At 48.8% G+C, this 27,461-nt stretch overlaps 1 protein-coding gene across 4 annotated transcripts in view; it reads left to right on the forward strand.

The window, feature by feature from the left end:
• Positions 1 to 27,461, forward strand: part of dennd1a (DENN/MADD domain containing 1A) — a 105,570-nt gene that overhangs the window by 8,831 nt on the left and 69,278 nt on the right. For 3 of the 4 annotated variants that reach the window (XM_080842183.1, XM_080842184.1, XM_080842186.1), the window contains exons 3-5: positions 10,066 to 10,109; positions 23,236 to 23,285; positions 25,215 to 25,334. In XM_080842183.1, the coding sequence (XP_080698309.1) occupies positions 10,066 to 10,109; positions 23,236 to 23,285; positions 25,215 to 25,334 (214 nt within the window). The remainder of the gene's footprint in view (positions 1 to 10,065; positions 10,110 to 23,235; positions 23,286 to 25,214; positions 25,335 to 27,461) is intronic. The other variant, XM_080842185.1, reaches the window with a different exon arrangement.

Consider the following 27,461-nt stretch of genomic DNA (forward strand, 5'->3'; position numbering starts at 1 on the left):
ACACACACACACACACACACACACACACACACACACACACACACACCGGGACATGTATTCACACACACACAAGCAAACGCACACACACCGGAGCCATGTATTCACACACACACGCACACACGCACACACACATTGGTGCTATGTATTGGGCTGTGACGCTTGCATTCCCTCAGCTGATACCTTTGATGAATGCATATGTGTGTTGCATGTGTGTATCTCTGTGCCTGCGTGTGTCTGTGTGTGTCTATCACTGAATGGTTTGGGCCCAGAATACATCTCTGAGGTGTTTGAAGAATATAAACCGAGTATCTTAACAGGGTATAAAAGCGGCATGCGTGTGTTATCGGCTACGTTCACGCTTTCATGTTAATATATTCACTTATTATTAAACTTAGCATATCGATTGTGTAACAGACTGGCTGATTTTTATCCTTCATCGGTTTGCACTGTTAAGCACTTTGTCTTTATTTTTCAGTTGGACTTTATTTATGCAAAGCACATTGAATTGCCTTTGTGTATGAAATGTGCTATTCAAATAAACGTGCCTCTCCTAGCCTATGTACGTGTCTGTGTGTGTGTGTGTGTGTGTGTGTGTGTGTGTGTGCGTGCGTGTAAACATGTGCTTGTGTGTTTTTCCTGGCTCGAGAAGGTCTCTTCTCTTAATTACAGTAGCACAGGTCCTGGGAGAGCCTTCTCCTGTGAGTAACACACTCCCCCTTACACCCCCCCCCCCACACACACACACACACACTCCCCCCCCCCCCCCCCCCCCCCACACACACACACACACACTGCAGGTCTCCAGCAGAGTCCCCCATTACTGGCAGGCCATGGATGGCTGTTTGTAGCCCCACACGCGGCACAATTAAAAACAGCCAGATCAAAAAGACAGGGGAAGTCTCAGTGCAGTGCGCCGCTTTTTAAAAATGCACATCCTCTTATTGATGGTTGTCTCTCTCTGTGTTTGTTTTTCTTCTCCTTCTTCCTCATTCTTCTTTTCCTCCCTCTGTTCCTTCTTTCATCATGCCTCCCTCCTTTTCATTTCCACCGCTCCGGACGGGAGACACACACACACACACACACACACACACACACACACACACACAGGGAGGGCTAACGGTGCGAGCTGCCTCAGCAGTTAACTTCATCTCATCTTTTTCTTTGAAATATGGATATGGGGGTTTAAGTCTCTGTGTCACAGGTCTGTGTTATAATGGCCTTAAATGGCATACCTTGACTTGGGACTAGAGGTTGTTTTAATGTGTGTGTGTGTGTGTGTGTGTGTGTGTGTGTGTGTGTGTGCGTGTGTGCGGACATGCATGCATAATTTTGTTCATGTTTCATGTCTTTGTCTTGTCTTGCCATTTGTCAGTTTGTTGGTTAGTTAGTTGTGTGTGAGGTTACATCATATAGGTTTTGGAATATACCAGGTCTACTTTACTACTATAAAGTAGTATATTTGGTTGTGTGTGTCTGTGTGTGTGTCTGTGTGTCTGTGTGTGTCTATGCGTATGCGTACATGCGTATTTGTGTGCTCACAAAAACGTTCCTCCTCCTCAACGGAGCAGTCAGAGTGTCTTGCGGTGAGTGTCAGCTCCAATTCTCACTCCCGGCTCCCTGCCGGTAGGTGCTGTCTCCCTGCCGGTAGGTGCTGTCTCCCTGCTGGTAGGTGCTGTCTCCCTGCTGGTAGGTGCTGTCTCCCTGCTGGTAGGTGCTGTCTCCCTGCTGGTAGGTGCTGTCTCCCTGCTGGTAGGTGCTGTCTCCCTGCTGGTAGGTGCTGTCTCCCTGCTGGTAGGTGCTGTCTCCCTGCTGGTAGGTGCTGTCTCCCTGCCGGTAGGTGCTGTCTCCCTGCTGGTAGGTGCTGTCTCCCTGCCGGTAGGTGCTGTCTCCCTGCTGCTAGGCGCTGACTCCCTGCTGGTAGGTGCTGTCTCCCTGCTGCTAGGCGCTGACTCCCCATCACCCCCGGGGATGCTGTCGCCTGTACAGGTCTCAGAACAGTTCCTGTCAATTTGAGTCTGTCCTGTGATTACAGCTCACTCACAGCCCGCTCAGCCACGGCACTCTTTTAGTCGCATGCGCTGGCAAGGACATTTACAGATTGTACCTGCCCTAATGTGATCCCTATGCTTTCGATTTTTACCATTCCTTGAACTGGGATCATGTGCTAGAGTGAAGAGTAAGGTTGTACTCAAAAATCTCTGGGAAGACACCTCAGTGAATACAGTGCCCTCCAGAATTTTTGGAACCCTTGCTAAAGATGATTGAAAAAAAAATCACTTTATCAGTTAGTAATCCTATTATTGTATTGGAAAATAGAAAAAACAAATCTTTCCTTTGAGGTCAATTCAATCTGAGAACAAAGCAACCAGTAGTGAAAAATAACATTTAAAAACATCAGACTTATTGGGACCCCAAGATAATTGAATTGAAGAAATGTAAATGAAGTATAATCCCCTGTATATTTAACTCATTTTAAGTTGGCCTAAGTGTTAAGTTGACCAAAGTGAAATTTTAAGCACTCATCGATGATTTCCTGTTTCCCTGGGGAATGAAAATGAGGTGGCACAGGGCTCAAATCCCCTAGTCATCCATCACCATGGATAAGACTCAAGAGCATTCCATTGCAATAAGGCACATTTGTGTTGACTTGCAAAAATCAGGGAACTTAGGAGCATCATTAAGAGGTTCAAGTAATCCAGTAGCCCGGATCTTATACGGGCTGGAACGCCCACGGGGACACGGGTTGAATCCGACCCCGCTGGCATTTCCCAATCCCACTCCCCACCTCTTCTCTCCATCTCATTTCCTGTCTCAATCTTCACTGTCCTATCTGATTAAAGGCAAAAAAGTAGCCATTTTTAGGTAAAACCTGTGTGGGCCCAGCTGAGGTCATCTCAGTCATCTCGCTCTCCTCGACCACTCTAGTCCACCTTCATTCACTGCCTCTGTCCTGGCCCCCATTCAGAGACGGTTGGAGTGGAGCACTTAGGGTTCCCCATTGTACCAGTGCAGGCTGCTGAAGTTATGGGTTAGTCTCACAGTGTGAGTGATATAGCTAGTTTTAACTTTGTTTTTAACTATGTTTTTAACTATGTTCTCACTGTGGCAGTCTGAGATTCATGAAAATGTAGAGTGCACTATAAATTGAATGTATTATTATTATTATTATTATTATTATTAATTGTATTATAGTTAGTTGTTCTAATTTAGTTCACTTCTCATGCATCATAGTGTTTTAGGTACATATATACGGACAGCATGAATCCATGTTATCAATATTAAAGGAGCTAACTTACTAAGTAGCCATTTTTGTTTTGAATGACGATATAAGGATTTATGAGTGAGAGACCATGGTTGGTTAGCATTGATGGAGGAAGGTTATTCACTTCTTCATCCAACACATTTTAAGAAGTGACTTTTCAAAAAATATTTGTGTGTGTGTGTGTGTGTGTGTGTGTTGGTTGTAAAAGCAGCATTGTATGTTAAAGCTCTTCTCTGGCTAAGCCTCTGGTGTAAGCTTGTGAAAGATTCTGACAGAGAGGTATGCAAAGCTGTTAAGAGCGTGACTGGCACTGGAATACACACACACACACACACACACACACACACACACACACACACACACACACACATTGTCTCCGATACACACACACACACACACAGTCTTTCAGTCTTTGCCAGTCATTAATGCATGCACAAATACAAACACATACTTATTTCCTTATGTACAGTACTGACACTTATCACTGTCCACTAATGCACCTTGAACACCCAGTTCATGGAAGGGACAATGTTTCCCAGCTCAGAAGGCTCTAAATAGCTGAGGAATACTTGAAATCAGCTTTGAAATAAGTTTGAGCTGAAGACTTGGAAAGCTGTTTCACACCTCGTTGCATTGACATCTTCCGTCCGGGCCGTGACCACGATTTCACAGGAACTTGCCTGGGAACTAACGCTGCCTCTCAGAGATATGAATACTCCTGACGGAGTGGATACCTCACATACTTTACAGTGTTTTACATTAGAGGCCCCGCACTGTACTTTAACAAATAGAACTTTACACCCAAAAGATTGTTTCGATGTTTACGTCATCTTTCGGCCAAACGGTTAAACCGTGAAGGGAATCGGAGTGTGCGGCGTGTGTTTTGTTTCCAGAGGACATGAACACGATGGCCCTCACTAGGTGGCCTGCGCACTGCTCCCCTGGCAGACTGAACAGCTCCTGCATTGTCACGGCGACATCCTCTCTGGAGCTGGAGCAGCCTGCACCACACCCCACCCCATCCAACCCCACCCCACCCCTCTCCTTCCCTCCCCATCCCTACCTACCCATCTCCCTCCCTCCCACCCCACACCTCTCCTTCCCTCCCTCCCACCCTATCCCTCTCCTTCCTTCCTTCCCTCCCCATCCCTACCCCTCTCCTTCCCTCCCTCCCCATCCCTACCCCTCTCCTTCCCTCCCTCCCCATCCCTACCCCTCTCCTTCCCTCCCTTCTTCCCTTCCCAACCCCAACCCGCTCCACTCCGCTCTGCTCTGTGTGTTTCCCTCCCTCTGCTCCCTGGCTAAGTGTGCCACTCATTTGTCGGAGCACTCTGGCAGCCGGAGTTCTGTTGTTACTTTGTTAGGCCCCGTGATCGTGCCATCCAGCGGTGAGAGTCTGTGCCCGTGCCCGTGCCCGTGTCTGTGTCTGTGTCGTGCCAGTCTTGTGTTTTTTGCTAGAGAAGAGCTGGCACACGGGAGGGCAGCTGCCTCCAGATCCCTCGTGGTGTTGTTTTGAAGTCCTCTGCTCCTCCTTACACATCCACCCAGTAGGACCTGGCGCACACACACACACACACACACACGCACACGCACACGCACACAAACACACACACGCAAGCAAGCAAGCAGAAGCGTACAGACACACACACACACACACACACACACACACACACAAGCAGAAGCGTACACACACACACACACACACACACACACACACACACACAAGCAGAAGCGAACACACACACACACACACACACACACACACACACACACACACACACACAAGCAGAAGCGTTCACACACACATCTTGCAGCAGGATGCTGCGCACATATGTACACGCTAGCATAATGACGAGGTGAGGTGAGGGGTGTAGCCGCCTCTCTGCCCCCCCCATACCCCATACCCCAAACCCCGCCTCCAGCTCCAGGGGCTCTGTGGCTCCAGGTTGTGGGCCTGCTGACAAGGCCCGGTGATGATGTAGGCGGCGGCCGTTAGCGTGCTCCCAGAGGGCCCCCAGTGCGCCCCCGGTACAGCCCCAGACAGGCCGCTCTCTGTCTGCCCTCACTGCTGCGTGTTTCCCCCCGCTGTCAACCTCCAGCACAGGAGGCAGCGGGGCTGGGGTAGCCGTGACTACAGGAGGTCCTATCCCCTCCCACCCCTAACCTGCCCCTCTCTCCGCTTCCCTTCCGCTGTCCCTGCCCCCACCTCAACCGCCCCACCCTACCCCACCCCACCCCACCCCACCCCACCCCACCCCATCCCACACCACCACAACTCCATCTCACACACCTCCTCCCCCCCCCCCCCCCCCACCCATGCTCTGGGCCATGCCAGCTGCTGCAGCTCTTTCAGAACTGTCGCCTGGCAACTGTCGCTCGGCGGCACTGGGGTGTCAGGAGGGGTGCGGGCCGCAGCAGGTCTGAACGAGCTCTCAGGGGACCCCTCTGAGCCTAGCCTTCAAGCCCCTCAACACACACACACACACACACACACACACACAGGCACGCACAGAGCAATACGAACCAGAGGAAGCACTTGTCACAGTGCAGGAAGTCCTACTAAGCTCTTGAAAAATAATAGCCTATTATTTGTTTGGGTGTTTAGCCGGAGCCCTTATCTCATCCAGAGCCCCGCCTCTCTTCCTATTGGGCTGTCTTGAGAGGGGTCAGGGGGACTCTTCTCTGGCCAACTCTAGCCTCCAGGTCATGTAGAGGTAACTTTGGATTTGCCGTAGGAAGTTGTTCTTTGTAAAGAAAGGCTGTAAAGAGTGTAAAAAGTGAAAGTGGCTAACAAAACTCACTACTATCGCAAACGTCTGCATAGGAACAGTAGTTACAAATGTGGAATATTGTTTGTTTTTATTTACTACTTTTGAAATGAATTGTTTGATTGTGTTCAAATGTGAAATGCAAAGTCAAACATATTTGCTGTTAGTAACACACAAATGAAAATTTTATTACCACCAGATGCTTACAGTACCATCAGTTCAACATTTTAGAAATAAATAGATATGGTGATCGCCATACAGTGCCTCACACAGAAAATGTTTGATATGTGTGTGAGTGTGCATGTGTGTATGAACTGAACTGTAGTGTGGTCAGTGTTCAGCGCCTGATTGAGGTGGAAGGCTGTTGCATCAGTGACAGTGTCCCTGGCCGCGGCTGGCTTTCATCCCAGCCTGATGCTCCTGAGTGTGTGTGTGTGTGTGTGTGTGTGTGTGTGCTTCTGAGCGGCAGATTAAAAGTGATCCCTTAATTACTGTCAGTGTCCAGACAGGCCCGTCACTTCCCATGAAGGCTAGCAGCCAGTGGGATCTCTCTCTCTCTTCACCAGGCACGGGGCTCAGGCCCACCCCTGACTCAGCACTAAGTGTTCTGTGGGAGGAGAGGGTGAGTCAGCAAAAAAGGCACTGGCAGGAGATGATGGAGAGGTCTTATTTGATTTTTTCTTCTTCTTTCTTCTCAGTATGTCGTAGTTAATATGATATGAAAGTCATGTTTTGTATTGCATGAGGTGTCACGTGCTTTGAACAAAATAGGATTTCCTTCCGTCTTCTCTCTTCCTTTCAGGGCTCCGTAATTCCTCTCTCCTCTCTCTCCTGTTCCACTTTGTGCTGCGCTCCTCCTCGACATGTTCCCATACTCGGGAACGCCGGAAAGAGTGCAGGGTGCCCGGGCGGCGGATTAAGCCCCCTTGAGCCCCGCCCCTGGAAAAAAAGGACTTGATGGATCAAACAGAGCCACTCTAAAATCCCATGAAATCAGCCAACAAGATTATTTGGCTCCTGCCTGAAAGGAGGGGAGGAGGGTGGATTGGAGGGCAGAATCACTTTGCCCCACGAGAAGTGATTGTGTGTGTGTGTGTGTGTGTGTGTGTGTGTGTTTGTGTGTGTGTGTGTGTGTGTGTGTGTGTGTGTGTGTGTGTGTGTGTGTGTTTGGTGTGTGTGTGTGGTGGTCATACTGAGGTGTTGTCTGTTTCGTGCCAGCATTCTTCAGAGACGGTTCTATGGAACGTTCCCCTCTCCCACCTCCACTGCTGTGGATCCCAGCGAGTGATTCTTCCATCGGGCCCATAGGGTGGCTGACACATCTGCCATTTTTTGGGGGTGGGTGGGGGGGGTCTGCGAGAGCTGAGTCTCTGCACAGTGAACTTCAAGAGAGCGGCCTTTGATAAGGGGCTTTGCAGCCCTCCAGCCCAAAGCTCTCCTTTGATCTGATGTGTGTTGTGAATGCACATGACTTTGCCAGAGGCGGATCCAGCACCCATGATGTCTGTATGTGGCGCAGTCTATTGTGTGTGTGTGTGTGTGTGTGTGTGTGCGCGCACCATAGTCCCTCTGACATGAGCACAGAGGAGTGGTGTGGGACTTCTGCAAACAGGCAGAGTGAGGAAGAGTGTGGTTTGGGAAGTAGTGGTGTTGCAGGTCAGAATGGTTATTCAGTTCCAGTTCCTCTTCCAGTTCCCAGTAATTGTTGATATATTAGATGTGTGTGTGAGTGTGTGTGTGTGTCTGTGTGTCTGTGTCTGTGTGTGTGTGTCTGTGTGTGTGTGTGTGTGTGTGTGTGTGTGTGTGTGTGTGCCCTCTATGCAGTGATTGTATCAGTGATTGTATCTGACCAAGGTGGTGTGTGTGGGTGAAGCTGAAAGAAAGTGTGCATGTAGATGAAGACCAACTTCTCCCAGACTCTTCTCAAAGGAATGTTTCAGGGCAGTGTGGGACCAGTCAGCAGCTTTCTTTCAACACCCCTCACACCTCTCTCAACTGCTCTATATCTCTCTATCTCTCTCTCTCTCATTCTCTCTCTCTCTCTGTTTCTTTCTCTCTCATTCCCTCTCTCTGTTTCTCTCTCTCTCATTCTCTCTCTATTTCTCTCTCTCTCATTCTCTTTCTCTGTTTCAATCTCTCTCATTCTCTCTCTCATTCTCTCTCTTTCTCTTTCTCTCTCTCACTATCTCTATCTCTCTCTATCTCTTTCTCTTTCTCTTTATGTCTCTCTCTCTGTCTCTCTCTCTCATTCTCTCTCTTTCTCTTTCTCTCCATCTCTTTCTCTTTATGTCTCTCTCTCTCTCTAATGTCACCCTTTCTGTGTTTGTCACTCTTTGCTTTACTGGTGCGTCTCCTTACCTATGAACTAAAACAAGTACGTGCCGCATACATTAACACATCATACAGTGAGTGGCCAGAGAATGGATGTGATTAAGAGAGTGAGTTCACTCTGGTCAATACTGCTTTGATGAAGAGAGTGAGTTCAGTTCACTCTGGATCCATCCATGTACTATTCCATCGACCTTCCCAGGGACTAAAGGTGGAAAGTACCAATCTACTAGAACCTGTCACAATGCATATTCTCTTGTTGTACAAGATTAATGTTTTATTGAGCACTGTCACTGTCCAAAAATAAATTACAATTACTAATGTAGTGAAGAGAGTGAGTTCACTCTGGCATGATGTAGTGAAGAGAGTGAGTTCACTCTGGATCCATACTGCTGTAGTGAAGAGAGTGAGTTCACTCTGGATCCATACTGCTGTAGTGAAGAGAGTGAGTTCACTCTGGATCCATACTGCTGTAGTGAAGAGAGTGAGTTCACTCTGGATCCATACTGCTGTAGTGAAGAGAGTGAGTTCACTCTGGATCCATACTGCTGTAGTGAAGAGAGTGAGTTCACTCTGGGTCCATACTGCTGTAATGAAGAGAGTGAGTTCACTCTGGATCCATACTGCTGTAATGAAGAGAGTGAGTTCACTCTGGATCCATACTGCTGTAGTGAAGACAGTGAGGGACATATGGTGAGGAAGTGAGTAAAAGAGGGAACTCTGAAGCTTACGTTATTAGCAGTAACTCTTGGTCAAGTCAGTCAGTGAACTACGACCTAGATAAGGTCACAAGGCTTTCTTTTTCTGAAACATTTTCCAAGACACCGTGTTGGACGATATGTGACCTACAGCAACTTTTATTCTGGCTCAAGCACCTGTCATCAGTGACCACTGAAAAATCTCCTTCACTTCAACACTCACCTCTCTAATGTCACCCTTTCTGTGTTTGTCATTCTTTGCTTTGCTGAAGCTGGAGGGGTCAGTGCTGGGGCCTCTGGAAAAAGGCATTTTTTTTTTTTTTTTGTGATCTATTTTTTATTGACACCATTTATGCAGTTAAGACATTTATGCCGTTACGACATGCAAGACAAAAGTATGTCAGACCATTGATTACCTTTATCATCTGGTGTGCAAGAACTGAACATAACCCCACCTCTCTTCCACCCCCCTCCAAATACCCGCCCCCCACAGCCCACAGGATAAACAACATACAACCCCCCCCCCCCCCCCCCCCTGCGGGAAAATGGCCATGTTCTAAGGCGTTTTGGCGAATCTATTTAGCAGGGAGATCTGTGGCTGTGGCAAACACATGCTATAGTGACCCAGTCTTTAGATGAGTGGGTGTGTGTGACACAGAGGGGGTTACTCAGACACTCGCGCCCACTTCCTGGAGAGGCGTGGATGGATGGAGGGAGAGAGAGGGGGGGGGGTAGTGATGGAGGTATGGAAAAAGGGGGGGGGGGAGGGAGGGAGGGAGGGTAAGGGGTGGCTCTGACACCTCCTGGCCTGGTCCCTAATCAGTCTTTCAGCCTCTCAGCCTGCCTGTACCCCCCCCCCCCCCCCATGCCCCCCCACCCCCCCTGCCTCTAACTCCTCCCTGGATTCCCTGCCAGGGTCCCTATCATCCTCTGATCAAATATTAATGCGCTCTTCTCGGCCTGCTCACTAATCCAAAGCCAATTAATATTATCTGTCAATTATTTACAGATCCGGAGGTGCGCAGGCGATTCCCGGAGGACTACATCGACCAGGTTTGGAATGCATAATTAACTCTCTCTCTCTTTCTTTCTTTCTTTCGCTCCTGTTTCTCTCCTCTACGTCCCACTGCCTCCTCCTCCCGCATGGCCATTAGTGTATTTTCTTCTCCTCTCTCCTCTCTCCCTCCCTCCCTCTCTCTCTCTCTCTCTCTTTCTTTCTCTCTCTCTCTCCATTTCTTTTACCCTCCCTGCATCACAAATTTCTATCCCTCTGTTTGATGTCTTCTTTCCTTTTTTATGTGTGTGCATCAGCCCTTTAGTCATAAATGGTTGACATTTTCTGTGTGTGTGTGTGTGTGTGTGTGTGTGTGTGTGTGTGTGTCAGTGTTGGAGAGTGAATGCATTGCTTTCTGAGAAACATGGACCTGGTGTGTGTGTGTGTGTGTGTGTGTGGACCTGTTTAGCCTTTACCATTTCAGTACTGGCACATATGCATACACACGCACACACACACACACACACACACACACATTCCACAAAAGCAAATGAAAAGAAAAACATGAAAGATTAATACAAGACGAATTAATTAATCAACATTTGTCGAATGAAAATGAGACTCCCTTTTGAAATAAACATGGTGCTTGATAAAAAAAAATGTGAAAGTTCTTCCTTCAAGCCAAAGAAAGGATTCTGGTCAAAGAATACTTATACTTATGAAATATGACCACGTTGAATATACATGGCCTAGAGCTGGGAGGTGGAGGTGGTGTGTATATGTGTGAGTGTGTGTGTGTGTCTGTGTGTGTGTGGGTGGGGGGGTATATCTGATATTCTACGTATTTTTCAAGAGCATCAAGCCTCTCCTGGCTAATTGCACTGTCACTCTCCCCGCCATGGTGGTCTCTCTACCTAATGTGCTCATATCTGAAACGCAGCATGAAAGACGACGGAAAATTCCTCCTCAAGGTTGTCTGCTGTCAGGAGACATTCAGGTGTGTTTGTTTCAGACGAGCCTCGTGATGGTAATTGCTTTGGATGTCCGTTAAAAAGCTGGCGTGCGTATCATATGGACCGTGAATAAACAGAGAGCCAAACGCATTCTTTCATCTGCTCGACAGCCATTCTTAAATCAGGGGGTTGTGTGGCACTGGAAATGAAAACGTTCGTTACCATAGAGCTTCTGGTGTTTTTTTTTCAGTTTTTTTTCTTTGCAAGTTAGTAGCCTGGAGTTATTGTTTGCCTCCTCTTCAAAACAAAAAAAAACAGCGGATAGCACATTTTTTCCTCTCCTATTGTAGATGGCCTTGTAACCAGGCTGGGCTCTAATCATCCAGCTCTGTTTATCTGAGGGGACACAAACAGTATCTTTCCACCCCCCACAACACACACACACACACACACACACACAGTCACACACACTCTCTCTCTTACACACACACACACACACACACACAGTCACACACAGTCACACACACTCTCTCTCTTACACACACACACACACACACACAGTCACACACACTCTCTCTCTTACACACACACACACACACATACACACACACACACACAAACACTGCTGTTCTGTAGGAGAAAGGAAAGCCAGTGCCTTTGTTGTGAGCGAATGTTTAATCCTAGCCCGTCTTTGTTGTACATTGCAAGGGATACGAGTTCAGACGGCCCAATGGCACACTTCTTAGAGAGAGCAAAACGCAAAAGAGAAGGAGGAAGAAAGAACAGCTGAGCCGAGCGAAGCCAGAGACAATAAGCGTGGACGGGATAGAAAAGTGAGCAGGAGTCGAAAAGCAGGAACATGGGTTCGAAGATGAAGGGATGGGTTTAGGAAGAGAGATGGTGGGCGAAAGGAGATGAGACTGGTCTGAAATGGGAGGAACAAGAAAAAGCGGGAGGGAGGGAGGGAGGGAGGGAGGGAGGGAGAGATAGAAGAGCAAAAGGAATGGGAAGATGCAGGAGGGAATAATGACAGTCAGCCCTTTGGCTTTGCTTGAGCCACCATACCACACTCTTCACTCGCTCTTTGTAGTTCACAGAGCTGTGAGCAAAGGGAGTTGGAGAAAGGGAGAGGGAGAGGGTGAGAAAGAGAAAGAGAGAAAGAGAAAGTAAGAAAGAGACAGATAGAGAGAGAGTGAGAGAGAGATATTGTGGAAGAGATGCGAAAGAGTGCAGATAAAAGATGGCTTGCACGAAAAAATGGTGTTGGTGCCAGTTCCGCACTTTCTCTTTCTCTCTCTCTCATTCTTTCTCTCTCCCTCTCTCTCTCACATCGCCCTAATCACCTCGGCCGAGGCCAGAGGCCAAGGAGAGAGCGCTGAACACCAGCAAAGTGTTTCTCAACTCCCAGAATGCACTGGGGCTGACGACTCCAAATCAGACTTATCCTCGCGCCTCTTTTTGAGCCCACCGCCGTTGCTGATGCGAGCAGGTGCCTTCATGACCACAAACGGCAGCATCAATAATGCATCCAACGCTTTGCTCTTTCTGGGGTACCATTCACACTTCTCTCCTAGTACTGTTCAATCCATTATGGCTCCTCCAGTTTCTCGTTAGCGAGGCCTAGTGTGGCCCCCACTGGTGCTACTGAACACACCTGAGCCGGGGAGTCTCGGTAGGGACATAGACACATAGAGGCTGTGCTGGTGATAAATACAGCCCCGGTCTCATTACCTGTGTGGTTTCCTCTCTCTATCTCTCTCTCTTTCTCTCTCTCTCTCTCTCTACCTCCCTCTGTCTCTGTTTGTGTGCCTGTGTGTATCGGCACGTCCGTCTCTTCATCTGTTTCTTTCCCCCTTTCTGTTTGTGCCTCAAAAATGCAAATGGTTCTTTTGATTCAAAGTGGAGGTGTAACTGGTTTCAGCTCCCTCTTCTCTTACCGAGAAGTAATTAAAACAAAGCTATATCTTTCTCTTTTTCTCACTTTCACTCTCTCTGTCTCTCTCTCTCTCTCGCTCTCCCTCTCCTTCTCCTCTGATGCCACTGTACCACTGTGACACACGCTTTGAATCCTTTAAATTAGCCAGTTGCCGCCTCTGTCTGCAGCTCACAACGGCGCGTTGTTTTTTTTTTTTCCCCTCTTTTTTTCTTCCCCCTCGTCCTCTTTAACACAGAGAGAAATGTTTTCTTGAAGTACGAGCTCCTTTGATGTTTTCGCCTGGCATCCGCGGACCGTTTCTAACTCAAAGGCACAGTGGGCCGGAATTAGCGTGCGTTTAGCTCGGGAATATTCAGATGGGTGACCTCCGAAGAGAGAAAGCGCGCGAGCCAACGCAGCGCTGGAAGCCACGCGCACAGACAAAGGAAGGAGATGTTATTCCGCTTTGGTCTCTGTGTACTGAGAACGTCTGCCCTTGATGGAGTCGTGAATGTGTGTGTGGTGTCTTTTTTTTTTTTTTTAAACTACGACTGCGAGCGGGTGGTAGGTTTTCATCCAAGGCATCCAACTCGCTACGACACCCTCTGTGTCAGATCAGTAATGACCGATGCTGCACCTGCTGATGCTACCTTCGTCCTCGTAAGGAATTGGCTCGGTTCATACGCGGCAAGATATTACGCCGTGGCAGAGACGACGCATGTGAAACATTGACTCGTTTTTGGGGCTGCAAAAAAACAAATATTCTGAAGTTATCATCTTAAACTTTTCTAAAAGATACACGGTACTGTCCAACTAGACGTTGTACAATATAAGTACATGTGCAGTTCCAAACACTGTCAGCTCACTACAAACATTTTATATTTAAGTTTTTTCTGTCCTCTAAATATGTCGCAGAAGGATGTCTCTTGTGTTTGAAAGTCGAGTCGCACACCCTGTGCTTATCTGGGGCAGGGAACGTGCCAGCCCTATGTGTCGGAGCCAGATTGGAGTCTAGACGCTAATCATGGCTAACGGTAAAAACTCCAGGGTTGACGCTTGGAAGGGGGAAAAAAAAGCAAAGCCTGCTGCTATTGTGTCTCCCTCTCCCTTGAGGAGCTAATTGTGATGTGGTACCTGGTGCTTGTGTAATGGTTTGGGGTGTATCTCTTAATTGCGCCTCACCTTAGTCAAGCGTTGCTTCACCGGAGAGGACACCTGGCGGCCCATATGGTGTCACCACTGCCGCCAGTGCAGACAACAGCTAAGCATCTGGAGGAAGAGAGTTGAGCGGGAGTTTGTGTGTGTCTGTGTCTGTGTGTGTGAGAAACAGAGGAAAGAGAGAGAGAGAGAGAGAATGAGAGGAAAGAGAGAGAGAGAGAGAGAGAGAGAGAGAATGAAATGACAGAGGGAAGAGAGAGAAAGACAGAAGAAAGAGAGAGAGAGAGAATGACAGAGGAAAGAGAGAGAGAAACAATGACATAGGAGAGAGAGAGAAAGAGAGAGAGAGAGGGAATGACAGATAAGAGAGAGAATGAGAGGGAAGAGAGAGAGAGAGCAATATAGATAGCGATATATATACAGTATATATTTAAAGAGAGAGAGAGAGAGTGAGAATGAAAATGACGGAGGGAAGAGAGAGAGAGAGAGACAAGTGCAATCTAGTGTATGTTTCTCTACTTGTGAATTGAATACTTGAAAATTTGGCTGCTAACCCCCCAGCATCCCCTCCACCCCCTCCACCCCCCAAACACACACCGTTACACACTGCTCAGCTTATCCTTCACCCAGTCCCACCTCCACCTTTTCAGCTGTCTTTCCCACTCCTCCGATGAGACAGTGACTTGGTGTTTGGCACCATCTTAAATACACGCCAGCCCACAGTCATAGAATAGGACACATTAATGCCTAGCAAGCACAGTCTCTCTGTGCCAGATGATTTCTAAAGCATGTCCTTGGTTTTTGTTTCAAAAATGATAAGGGACGAAGCAGGTGTGTGTGTGTGTGTGTGTCTGTGTGTGTGTGTGTGGAGGGGGGAGGGTCGCCAACTAGCAGTGTTTGTACAGGTCTTCCCATGGCTTTAAACTTCTGCAGATCGATACTTTCGGCAGCTTTGTCCGGAAAAATAGATGGGCTTGCTTTAGAAGTTGATGAAATCAGGCGGCCTGCCTTTGAACCGCCAAACCTGGAGGCCACGGTCTCGCTCACGCGCCAAACGGAAGTTGAATCACCGTATACGTAATCTCAGTTTAGCCTCTCCGACACTAATGAATAATATATCGCCTTGCCCTCGCCCGAGAATCGCTGGCAGCGAGTGAATAATTGATGCCCTCCATTATTTGTCGCCTTCTTGAGTCCCTCCCCCCCCCCCCTTTTTTTTTCAACAGATGCCAGGAGATTGAGGTTGGGGTCAGTGCGCTTCCTAGAAGGCAAACCAATGACTGTGGCTCAGGTCTTTTCATTTGAATATGATACCGCTGATTCAAAGAAGCAGTGCTGGATATAAAACTCCAGTGGAATAAATAGGGCCCCCTTTCACCGACACTCTCTCTCTCTCTCTCTCTTACTCCCTCTGTGTCTCTGTGTTCCAATCTGTCTCAGTTTGTCTCTTTGTGTGTCCATCTGTCTCGCGCTGTCTTTGTGCGGGGGCCTCTCAATAAAGAGCCTTTCACACTCCGCTGAGGCGGTCCCAGAGCTGGCCCGGATTAAGGTGCCAGTCTCGGCACTGATCCGGTTGCAACCACGGAGCCGCCTGGTTCAAACCCCGGGCCTTGCACAGCAAAGCTCCTGCTGTCTCAGTGATTGTGTCTCAGGGGGGAGACACAGGTTGGCTGGGCCGTGTGTGTGTGTGTGTGTGTGTGTGTGTGTGTGTGTGTGTGTGTGTGTGTGTGTGTGTGTGTGTGTGTGTGTGTGTGTGTGTGTGTTGGCTGGGCCGGAGCAACACTGGAACCGGAGCGGTCGCCCCCAGAGAGGCATGGGGTCCTCATAATGGCCGTCCACGGGAGGGGTCAGATTAGCGACACTGATCAATTCATTCAGCCTTTTTTGTGGAGCTGGACCTCTTGGCTCTGGATCCAGGGGGTTCTGTGAGGCTCTATGGAAAGGATAGACACATGCTAACTTCATGCTAATCCCTTGTATGGATATGAGTGCGTAGCGGGCACGCACTTGTCCGTAGAGATGACTTATTTTCCGTCATCAGACTCAACCTAAAATTCAATTATTAAACACATTAAATACTTACATCCTCAGCTTTGACATTTCCGTTCACACATTTCATGTGGCAAATCAGCGTTGGATGTAGTACAAATGTTTTTAGTTTACAGTCGAATGCTTTGGGACCTAAACAGAGGTTCACTTTGTCTCCAGCAGACAAAATACTCCCCTCCCTATCAACATTTGTGTGTGTGTGTGTGTGTGTGTGTGTGTGTGTGTGTGTGTGTGTGTGTGTGTGTGTGTGTGTGTGTGTGTTTCTATCTCCCAGTGTTTGGTAATGATGGACTGAATCCACTGAGCTTCAGTCGGTACAAACGGAAGGTGGCTGCGGGGCACAAAATCACATCATAGCTTCTCTCCCCATCCCTCAGTCTCTTTCATCTCTTCTGGGCTAGCACCCGCGGGAGTGACCACACAGAGGAGCGGAGTCAAACAAACGTCCAGCGCTAATCTATCAACATGCTCATTAATCACTCGCGTGCAGCTGTATATGTCTCCTCTCCTCTCCTTTGTTTGTTTGTTTGTGTGTTTGTTTATTTCAATTGTGTGTGGTTTTTTTTTTTTTTTTTTTAACTCCTGCTGCTTCAGGGCCTTGAACAAAACCCCACTGCGTCTGAGCGCGTTTCGTTTCTCTGTTGCAACGTTGCCTTTAGGCTAACTTTCAAGCGGCCTGGCTCTAATCTAAAATCCATAACTGATAAAAGCTGTGTTATTTAGACAGATGAGAGCAAGCGAGCGTTGTTCCCAGGCATAATGAGCTGGAGGTGCGTTGACGCCCCCCCTCCCCCCCCCCCCAAACCCCCCCTCCAAACCCCCCCATCTTAATGAAGTAGCCGTATGCAGTCCGCCATGCCTTTATTAAAGCATTTCATCACTCGGGCCGACACGCCAGGAACACGCCTCTCCCAATGAGGGCTGGCCCGACAGGAAATGACTCGCTCTCAAATCACCGGGGCACGCACAGGGGCCAGGGGTTAGGTCTGCTCTATAGGCACAGGGCGCTTGTTTTCGCAAAAGAAGTGGGTGTTTTGTGTTAACATAGCGGATCATAGGCGAAGGTGTCAGGAGTAGTTTATCGTAGCTCGAAATACAAACAGATTTAACTTGTGCTGTTTTTATTCCCCCCAGTGGTGTGCAGATGAAAACGGCTTCACACGTCGAACCCGATATCAAAGTGCTCTTTGCTGAATTCGCTCGACTGATCACCCAGACATCAGATAGCAGGAGCCTCACTGTAGTGGCGCTCGCTTCATTGTGAGCATGTTTAAGTGGGAAGCCCTGTGCGAGGGGTGTTTTGCGTGTAAACAATGAATATTTTGGAAGGGTTGTGGAGGAGAATGCAAGGAGAGTTGAGAATTCTGTTGGTTGCCAACTTCATTTTAGCGCCGATTTTAAAGATAAGGGGACTGGGATACAACTGTGTGTTTGTATAGGTGTAGGGGCACAGCATGTGTTGCACAGCTCCTAAGTGTACAGCCTACATATATTTTCTTTATGTAGTATGTGCATATAATGCTGCTGTGTGTGTTGCGTGTGTGTGTGTGTGTGTGTGTGTGTGTGTGTGTGTGTGTGTGTGTGTGTGTGTGTGTGTGTGTGTGTGTGTGTTGCGTGCATGTGTCTGTCTGTGTGTGTGTGTGTGTCTGTGTGTGTGTGGTGTTAGAGTGGGTGTTAGTTGTGTGTAAGTGCGAGCCTTTCGGATAAGGGACCCCAGGTGCTGGTGGTGGATCAGGCAGGAAGCGACGGCGGCTGCCCAGAACCAGTGCCCCTCCAGCAGGGAGAACGGTGCGGAGCTTGGGGGTAGAGTTTGGTGGTGGTGGTGGGGGTGTGTAGGCTCCGGCCCAGACAGCCTCTGCTGCAGCACAAGTGTGGCGATTAAGACAGGAATTGGGGGGTGGAGGGGTGGCGATGGGTTGGGTTGGTGGCGGCTGTTTGATGCTGCAATTAAAACTGAGGTCTAGTCACGAAGGCAGGGGGGCTATTGGGGAGGGGGGACGCAATAAAGCGAGGTGACTGATATGTTGCACTTTGGGTCCAGACACACACACACACACACACACACACGTATACACACGTACACACTTTGCTCTGAAAAAAAAATCTGTTTCCTATTTCTGGAAATCACTAAGCTGTCCCGGTGTTTCAATAATGATGGACGATTATTACTTCTGGACCGCTTTACAATGCATAAGCTCGTTAAAGCTAACGACCTGATCATTTCACTCAAGTATCCTCTCTGAATTATTCTGAGTGTTTAAACTCTGTGTGTGCTTGTGTGTGTGTGTGTGTGTGTTTTACATGTTTTGGTTTCACCAGTGTTAAAATCATAGAAATTTCGAGGCCTGAGTGGCAATTTAGATGATTAGAAATGAATGGACAGTCTGCCAGACCCAGCTATGACTCGGTCTGCACCCTGCTCTGTGTGTGTGTCTGTGTGTGTGTGTGTGTGTGTGTGTGTGTGTGAGTGTGTATGCTCGCTTCAGTCAGCAGTATATTCATAGCTGGGTATGATAGATGGTCACAGATATTCATTTAAAGGTGGCATATCTCCCCACAGACAACCACTTCATATGGAAATCATAACGACACAGAAATCTGTGTTCAGTCCATTTGTAATCATTGGCAACATCCTCAATACTGAAATATACAACTAATTGAACTCCTCGTGGAAGTACAGGGGCCCAAGGCAAATGCTCAATTTATTTGGTGACAAAAAAAGACTGAACGCTATGTATTGGCTTGCTATTCCCAAGACGTGGGTATAGGCGCTTTTCTACGGCAAGAACTGATTTACACATCTATAGGAATGGCCCATAGCTCTTTCTGTTTTGTCTTCTGGTTCTCCACCACGGTGCAGAAACGACTGGACTGGCACGTTAATGTAGCCGAATCATTTTGCTCTTCAATTGCAGTGCTAATTCCAAACGTGACAAAATAACGATACACTTCTCCAGCGGCAATACTGTTTTTTGCGAATTTACTATTAATCCCTGGTGATCCGCCTTGAACCCAAATACTTCCATACGCGACTTTCACTGTTTTTCTTTTCGGCGAGTCGAGGGGGAGGTATCGTCCCAGTAACCACCTACGGTACTGTAGAAAACAAGTACAATCATGTTTTCAGGATTTTGGCATCGACTTATCGGTTCTTGTGACAATCCTTGAATTTTGCTCTATAGTTGATTATATGGCTACATGGCAGCTGTAATTTATTGATAAATGAAGATGCCAACACCACTGCAGATCAATGCAATCCTATAGGTCAGCTGATGTTATTAGCTTTCGGTGTTCACTGCGAAACATCTGGTAAAAAAATATTCTTGCTGGTTTTAGAAATGGTGCACGTTCCAATCACATCACATTTAACCAATAAGTGGACTACCCTAAAATGCATGCCACTTGGCACAGTATGCACCAGGAAAGTGATCACCACCGACGTATGTCTGTAGAGATGGGGTGCCACCCACGGAGGGAGGTCAGTGATTGGACAGTCAGGGCCTGCATTGAGCTCACATCAGTGTCCTAGAGCTCATTGAGGTGTTCCTGACACTGACAACATTTTCTCCCGTGTGTGAGAAATCCTCATGTGCTGATCCGAACGGAACGCGACTACGGTGGCTTAAATCTGTGTGATGCCAACCTCCTCTCGCTCAGGGTGACGCATGTGCCGGGGGTGTGGAGTTAGGGAGCGGATCTACTCTCCCGGGGCCAACCTCGTTACAGGGAGTGGAAACGTCACCCAGATGTGGCGAAGCACATCTGGTCACGTCTCGGGCGCCCATCAGTGGACCTGGGAGGGAGGGTCTCCAGAGAGAATGAGCAACGTACCCCCGTTCTTCTCACTGAACGTCACGGAGGCTCCGCAAGTAGTGGAGGTTAAGTACTAGTTAGAGGAGATGGCATTAGAGGAAAGAGAAGGAGAGGTGGAGGAAGGGAGAGGAAGTGTAAATAGGAAAGGAGATGCTGTATGCTGTATGCACAGCCATGAGATGCTGTATGCTGTATGCACAGCCATGGGATGCAGCCATGAGATGCTGTATGCACAGCCATGGGATGCAGCCATGGGATGCTGTATGCTGTATACACAGCCATGGGATGCAGACATGAGATGATGTATGCACAGCCATGGGATGCAGCCATGAGATGATGTATGCACAGCCATGGGATGCAGCCATGAGATGCTGTATGCTGTATGCACAGCCATGGGATGCAGCCATGAGATGCTGTATGCACAGCCATGGGATGCAGCCATGAGATGATGTATGCACAGCCATGGGCCCTACCGTTGTGCAGGTACTTGCTCTCTCAGGCACGAGGGGAAATCTTTCAACTCCTCCCAAAATGCCTGGCTCTCTGGGCTTGGCCCGTGAAGAGTTGAACTTAAACTTAACTTAATTTAACTTTGGCCGGTGGAGAGCGTAGGCGTAGGCGTGCATGGGCGTGCATGGGCATGCGTGCGTGCATTTGTGTATTTTTGTGGTGTTGGTGTTGTGATCTTCCATAATAAGGGTTTAAAAGGAAATAATTTGTGTGTGTGCGTGTGTGTGTGTGTGCGCGTGTGCGTGTGTGTGTGTGTGTGCGTGCGTGCGTGTGTGCATGTGTGCGTGTGTGCGTGCTGGCAGAGGCCAGTCTCTGACTCAGATTTAGACCTGTATTATATTCCCACGCTATTCACTGCCAATTTGAGTGAGTCACAAAACCCTACGCCCTGACAAAGCCAAATCACAGAAGAAAAACGAAAAACTTGTTCTCGTGTCCGTAAACTTCACACCACTCTCAGTTCATCTGTCGTCAGATTTGAACTACCATGTACGGTCGTGGTGTAATGCGAACTGTTCTGTGGGATCATCATGTGCGGTGTGAGCGCAGCCGTGACAAACAGGGGCAGGTACACCAGGTACACCTGTCTGTTTTCCACTGCCACCTGCTCCCTGCTGTTAGCGGGCCCGTCCCCCGAGGCCTGCAGGTAGCTCTGTTGGGAGGTGAGGCCGGGTCCCTCGCACCCTGCGCCATGGCAACGGGCCCTCCTCGGGTCGGTTGCCCGGGGGGACGTGTTTTGTTTGGTGAGGATGGTTTTCTGCCATGCTGGCTTGCTCCGGCTGACTGGCTCCTGCAGGGGTTGGGAGACACAGGTTGGCTAGGGTGTGTGTGTGTGTGTGTGTGTGTGTGTGTGTGTGTGTGTGTGTGTGTGTGTGTGTGTGTGTGTGGCTCCTGCAGGGGAGTCCCAGCTCAGGTTGGGCATGAATGCCTTCTCCCATTTCTCCCTTCACTCTTTCATTCTTGCTTTCTTTTGTTTTCTCCCTGCTCTCTATCGTTCTCTCTCTCTCTTTCTTTCTCTCTCTTTCTCTCTCTGCCCAGTGGCTGATGCGTTTGAAGGATCCCTTTTTTCTTTGTCTCTCTGTGTCCATTGCTCTCTCCTTCTTATTCTTTTTTCCCCCTCTCGCTCCCTTTTTAGCTGTTTCACTTCTTTTTCTTTTGCTCTCACTCTCTCTCTCTCTCTCTCTCTCTCTCGCTTTCTTTTGTTTTCTCCCTGCTCTCTATCGTTCTCTCTCTCTCTTTCTTTCTCTCTCTTTCTCTCTCTGCCCAGTGGCTGATGCGTTTGAAGGATCCCTTTTTTCTTTGTCTCTCTGTGTCCATTGCTCTCTCCTTCTTATTCTTTTTTCCCCCTCTCGCTCCCTTTTTAGCTGTTTCACTTCTTTTTCTTTTGCTCTCACTCTCTCTCTCTCTCTCTCTCTCTCTCTCTATCTTTCTATACCCCCTCTCTCTCAATCCCTCTGTCTTTCTCCATTTCTCTCTCTATATCTTTTTCTTCATCTCCCTCTCTCTCTCTATCCCTCTCTCTCTCTCCATTTCTCTCTCTCACCATATCTCTCTCTTTCTCTCTCTCTCCATCTCTCTATCCATCTCCCTCTCTCTCTCTCCTCTCTCTCTCCACCCCTCTCTCCATCTTTCTCTCTCACCATATCTCTCTCTCTCTCCACCTCCATCTCTCTCTCTCTCTCCACCTCCATCCCTCTCTCCCTCGGTCGGAGGCCCCTGCTGGCCCTCTGCTTTAATCCCAGGGCCCCTGTGGAACAGCTGAAGAAGAGGCAGAGCGACTTTGCCAGTGCTGCCTCCCTCTGGACCCCTTCCACCCCCCCCAGCCCCCCCCCCCCGCCCCCCCTCTCTCTGACTCGACAGGCCTCCTCCCTCGTCTCCATGGCTCACTGTTGTCCATATGGTGGGGCAGCTCCTCTCCCCGAGGGCCCTGTTAACACTGCTCAGCCTCCGCCCTCCCAACCAACCCCCCCTCAGCTGCCCCTACACCTCCTGACCCACTCCCCCCCCCCACACACACACACACACACACACACACACACACACACGCGCGCACACATGCACCACACTTATTTGTTTCCTTTGTGTGTGTGTCCTTTCTCTCTCTCACTCACTCTCCCCCCCCCCTTATTTTTTTTCATGTGGCCATTGTGACTTCCCCAGCTTTGATCGACTGCGGCTGTATTATGTTGTTCCTCTCCTTCCATCCCTCCCTCTCTCCCTCTGCCCTTCCTCTCCCTCTTTCTCTCTTCATCCCTCCCTCTCTCCCTCTGCCGCCCTCTCCGTACCTCCCTCTCTCTCAATCTTTTCCTCTCTCCCTTTCTCCCTCCCTCTCTCCCTCTGCCTCCTCTCTCTCTCTCCCTCCTTCCGTCCCTCCCTCTCTCTCTCTCTCTGCCTCCTCTCTCTCTCCCTCCTTCCAGCCCTCCCTCCCTCCCTCCTTCTCTCCCTCTGCCCCCTCTCCTCTCACCTTTAGCCCTTAACACATCCTTTCCTTCCCCTCCATCCTCTGGCCTCATCTGTCTTCCATTTCACTGGGCCACAGTCTGTTATATGGTGTGGTGTAGTTAATACTTAGATTTATTGGTCCCTTTAGATGTATAAATGATCTCTTTCTCTCTCTCTCTCCCTCTCTCTCTCTCTCTCTCTCTCTCTCCCCCTCCCTCTCTCTCTCCCTCTCTCTCTCTCTCTCTCCCCTCTCTCTCTCCCTCTCTCTCTCTCTCTCTCTCTCTCTCTCTCTCTCCCTCTCTCTCTCCCCCTCTCTCTCTCTCTCCCTCCCTCCCCTCTCCACAGGAAACCCTGCAGACGCTGCCGAGGTTCTGCTTCCCCTTCAGCGCGGACAGGTAAGGCTTGTCATCGGACCGCTGCTTTTGAGGGTCTCCTGTGTGCAGCCGCTCTCCTCCCGGGAATCACCGTGGAGGTTTTAAAAAGGCTTCCACACTCCCTGGAGGACACCTGTGTGTGTGTGTGTGTGTGTGTGTGTGTGTGTGTGTGTGTGTGTGTGCGCCTGTGTGTGTGTGTGTGTGTTTGTGTATGTGTGTGTGTGTGTGTGTGTGTGTGTGTGTGTGTGTGTGTGTGTGTGTGTGTGTGTGTGTGTGTGTGTGTGTGAGAGAGTGATGCATGGGAGGTTGGAGTGGAGTGGTGTCCTTGTCTTTTTACAGTGTGATTTAGCTGTCCCAGCTGGCCACTGCACTCTTGATGGCAGGGCTCCCCTCCATGCGGGGAGTGGTGGCTCTTGATGGCACACACACACACACACACACACACACACACACACACACACACACACACACACACACCCATGCGGGGAGAAGTGGCAGCGGCAGCAGCTCAGTGTGCCTTCATAAACATGTGATCTATTAATCATTAGGCTTAATTAAGTGTAAGCATATTTGCCCTCACAAAGATTGAGAGGGTGTATTTGTTGTATTGACCCCTGTGACCCTAATCAATTTGAACTTTGTCCGACGTATGTTCCTCCATGTATATTTAATAATTAGTGAGTAAATCTTCGTGTGGAGTCGTTGGACTACCCAGGTAAGCGTTTATTAAAAATATATCACATGCTCCTAAGCATCATTTATTTATGTATTCGGTTGTTTAATATGGCATCTCGAATGCCATAGTAGGTATTGCGATAATTTAAATTAAAGTGTTTAAATGCTCAATTTATTCTCATACAATCTCAACACCTGCTCTTATTTAAAAAAAAAAAAAAAAGCGTGATTGAGAATTAAAGTATTTAATACGTAATTAAATTGAGGAGTTAGCTTTTATTTAAGATATTTATGGTTTCGTTTAGACATTATTCATCTGGCACAGGCAGCGCTCCAGAGGAGTGCAGGTACACACCGCTCTGGCTGGTGTGTTGTCTGATGAAATTGATATGACATTTACATGCAGTCGAATGAATGTCTCCCGCTCCCACTATTTAATTCACAACGCCACTTTCCAACACACACACAGAGACCCAGGTGAAACTGGCACCAGGCGAGCCACCAGGCTGGAACTGCCACACTACCGCCACCTGCAGCCCAGCAGTGGTAGTGCAGCCTTTGAAGTCACCTTGAGTCATTCTGGGTCACCATCAGCCATGCCGTGCTGCCGTGACAAAATATTTACCCCCTGGATTAAAAAAAAGGCATTTAAGCCACTTAAAGATGTTTGACGTTTGGGTCTGCGTGTGGGTGAGAGGAGCTGTTGCCCTGTATGGGCACTGCCATGATATGATGCCCTGTGGGGGTGCTGTAGCGGCTGAGTGGCCTTTGCCACTGTGGGGGCTGTTTGTCAGGCCAGACTGTGACCCCCCCCACCCCCCCCCCCCAGGCCTTAACTGTGACAACCCCCCTACCCCCCCCACCCCTGAAGGCCCTGACTGTGAGACAGGGAGGCAGGAGCTGAAAGACTGGCTAAGGGCAGATATATTGGTTTAGGCCTGGTCTCTGTGAGCACGACTGGTGTATATGCCATATGTGTTTAAATCGACTGGGTGCTGATCTGAATTAATATGTAGTGTTCACTTCCTGTGAAGGGACTTTTGTGTTTGTAATTAGGTAAATCAGACATTTAAAAAAAAATCTTTTTCCATTGTGTTTTTTTTCTTCTACATTTTCTTCATTTTTCAATCTCTTTGTCTCCCTCCCTCCCTCCTTGACTCTCTCTTTCCCTCTCTCTCTCTCTCTTTCATTCTCTCTCTCTGTCTCTCTCTCTCTCTCTCTCTTTCATTCTCTCTCTGTCTCTCTCTCTCTCTCTCTGTCTGTCTCTCGTCTCAGTCTGTCAGTAAGCCAGGTGGGCCAGAACTTCACCTTTGTTCTGACTGACATCCAGAGCAAGCAGCGGTTCGGCTTCTGCCGCCTGTCATCAGGGGCACACAGCTGCCACTGCATCCTGAGGTGAGTGTCTCTGTGTGTGTGTGTGTGTGTGTGTGTGTGTGTGTGTGTGTGTGTGTGTGTGTGTGTGTTGTGTGTTGTGTATGCCACCCTCCATGTCATTATCTTTTTTGTGTCAGTTTGCATTTGCATAGATGGAACTCCTGGCATGTGTGCCCTTTCATTTTTTCTATCTGATTTATATAGCAGTGTATAGGCATATGAATTATAATAATAATAACAATAACAAGAAGAAGAATACAAATAAATGTAATAAGTCTGATTCAATTCTATATTATTGCACATTATAAAACAATTAGCCTCGGTGGCTACAGCCGAACACCACCCATGGGATTATCCCTTACCTACCCCACTCCCACTCGTGCTATATTGCTTAATTATTGCAGATTTGGGCGTCAATTGAACAGTTCTCATAGCCTTCACACATCTGTCCCAGTAGCTCAGCTGGGGCACGTGCAATCTTAGTATTGAAACATGGAATTAAATACCTCCCTCCATTGAAACTAAATACCTTCCTCTTTCCACCCCTCATGACCCTTACCATCACTAACTCAATGCTACCTTAGAGTAGCTATACTATTACATTATGGGCCAGTTAAACTTAAGCTTAAAGTTCTAATTATTACAATTACTAATAAATATTCAGATGATTCAGAAAACTCCTTGCAAGGCATTGTATTTTAAGTTTTAAGCATGTGTGTGTGTGTGATATCTGTGTGTGTGTGTGTGTGTGTGTGATATCTGTGTGTGTGGCTGCTGTTGTATTGGGCTGAGGGCTGGCTGAGGTGGTAGCTGTGGCGGTCGTCCAACCTGAGCCCAGCTCTCATCGCTGGGCAGCTGGGGTGTGTGTGTCCTGTGCTGTGGGTGCAGCGTGGTGGTGGCCCCGCTAAAGGACAACACCATTTCCTGCTGATCCCCTCTGTCCTGGCCTTTGAAACCGTACCACCAGAGAGCCTTTGTTTAGTCTAAGAGCCGTCAGACTTCCACAGGCCACCCCTGGATCTTTTTTTTTTTCTTTCCTTTTTGCTTCCCCCCCCCCCCTCTCTCACTGTCCCTCTCTCCCTCTCTCTCTCCCCATCTCGCTCTCTCTCCCTCTCCCCCCCCCTCTCTCACTGTCCCTCTCTCCCTCTCTCTCTCCCCATCTCGCTCTCTCTCCCTCCCTCTCTCCTCCATCCCCTCCTCTCTCTCCCTCTCTCGCTCCCTCTCTCACTCTCCCTCTCTCCCTCCCTCGCTCCCTCTCTCCTCCATCCCCCTCTCTGCCTCTTTTCTCTGCTCTTTCCTTTTTGCTTTTTCTCCTGCTCCATTTGTGGGTCCCCCCCCCCCCCCCACACACACACACACCCCCAGCCCTCTCCTCTCCCTCGTTCACACACACACACACACACACACACACACACACACACACACACACCCCCAGCCCTCTCCTCTCCCTCGTTCACACACACACACACACACACACACACACACACACACACACACACACACACACACACACCCAGCCCTCTCCTCTCCCTCGTTTTTCTCCCAGTAAGCCTGTTCCTTTTGCCTGGACATTGTAATTGTTCAGCACTCAGATTTGAGACATCACGGTTAATAGCCTTAAATCAACCCGGCAAGGCTCGCTGCAGTTTGGAAGGGCCGTATCCCGAAATAGTTCAGACCGTGCTGTTTATTGAACTCTTTTTTTTTTTTTTTTTTCTTTTCTTTTTTTCTCCCCATTCTCTTAACTCCCTCCCTCCAAACCCCTATACACAACCCACCCTCCCACCCCCATCCCCGGTCTCCCAGCCGTTCCTCGACTCTCTCCTCTCTTGTTCTTACTCTCTGCCCTCTCAGCCTCTCTCCTCTCTCGTTCTTACCCCCTCCACCTCTCTCCTCTCTCGTTCTTACCCTCTGCCCCCTACACCTCTCTCCTCTCTCGTTCTTACCCCCTCCACCTCTCTCCTCTCTCGTTCTTACCCTCTGCCCCCTACACCTCTCTCCTCTCTCGTTCTTACCCCCTCCACCTCTCTCCTCTCTCGTTCTTACCCTCTGCCCCCTCCACCTCTCTCCTCTCTCATTCTTACCCCCTCCAAACCCCTTCTCTCTCGTTATTACCCTCTGCCCCTCATCCACCTCTCTCGTTCTTAC

This window comes from Sprattus sprattus, assembly GCF_963457725.1.
Source record: "Sprattus sprattus genome assembly, chromosome: 7".
NCBI classification, from domain to species: Eukaryota; Metazoa; Chordata; class Actinopteri; order Clupeiformes; family Clupeidae; genus Sprattus; species Sprattus sprattus.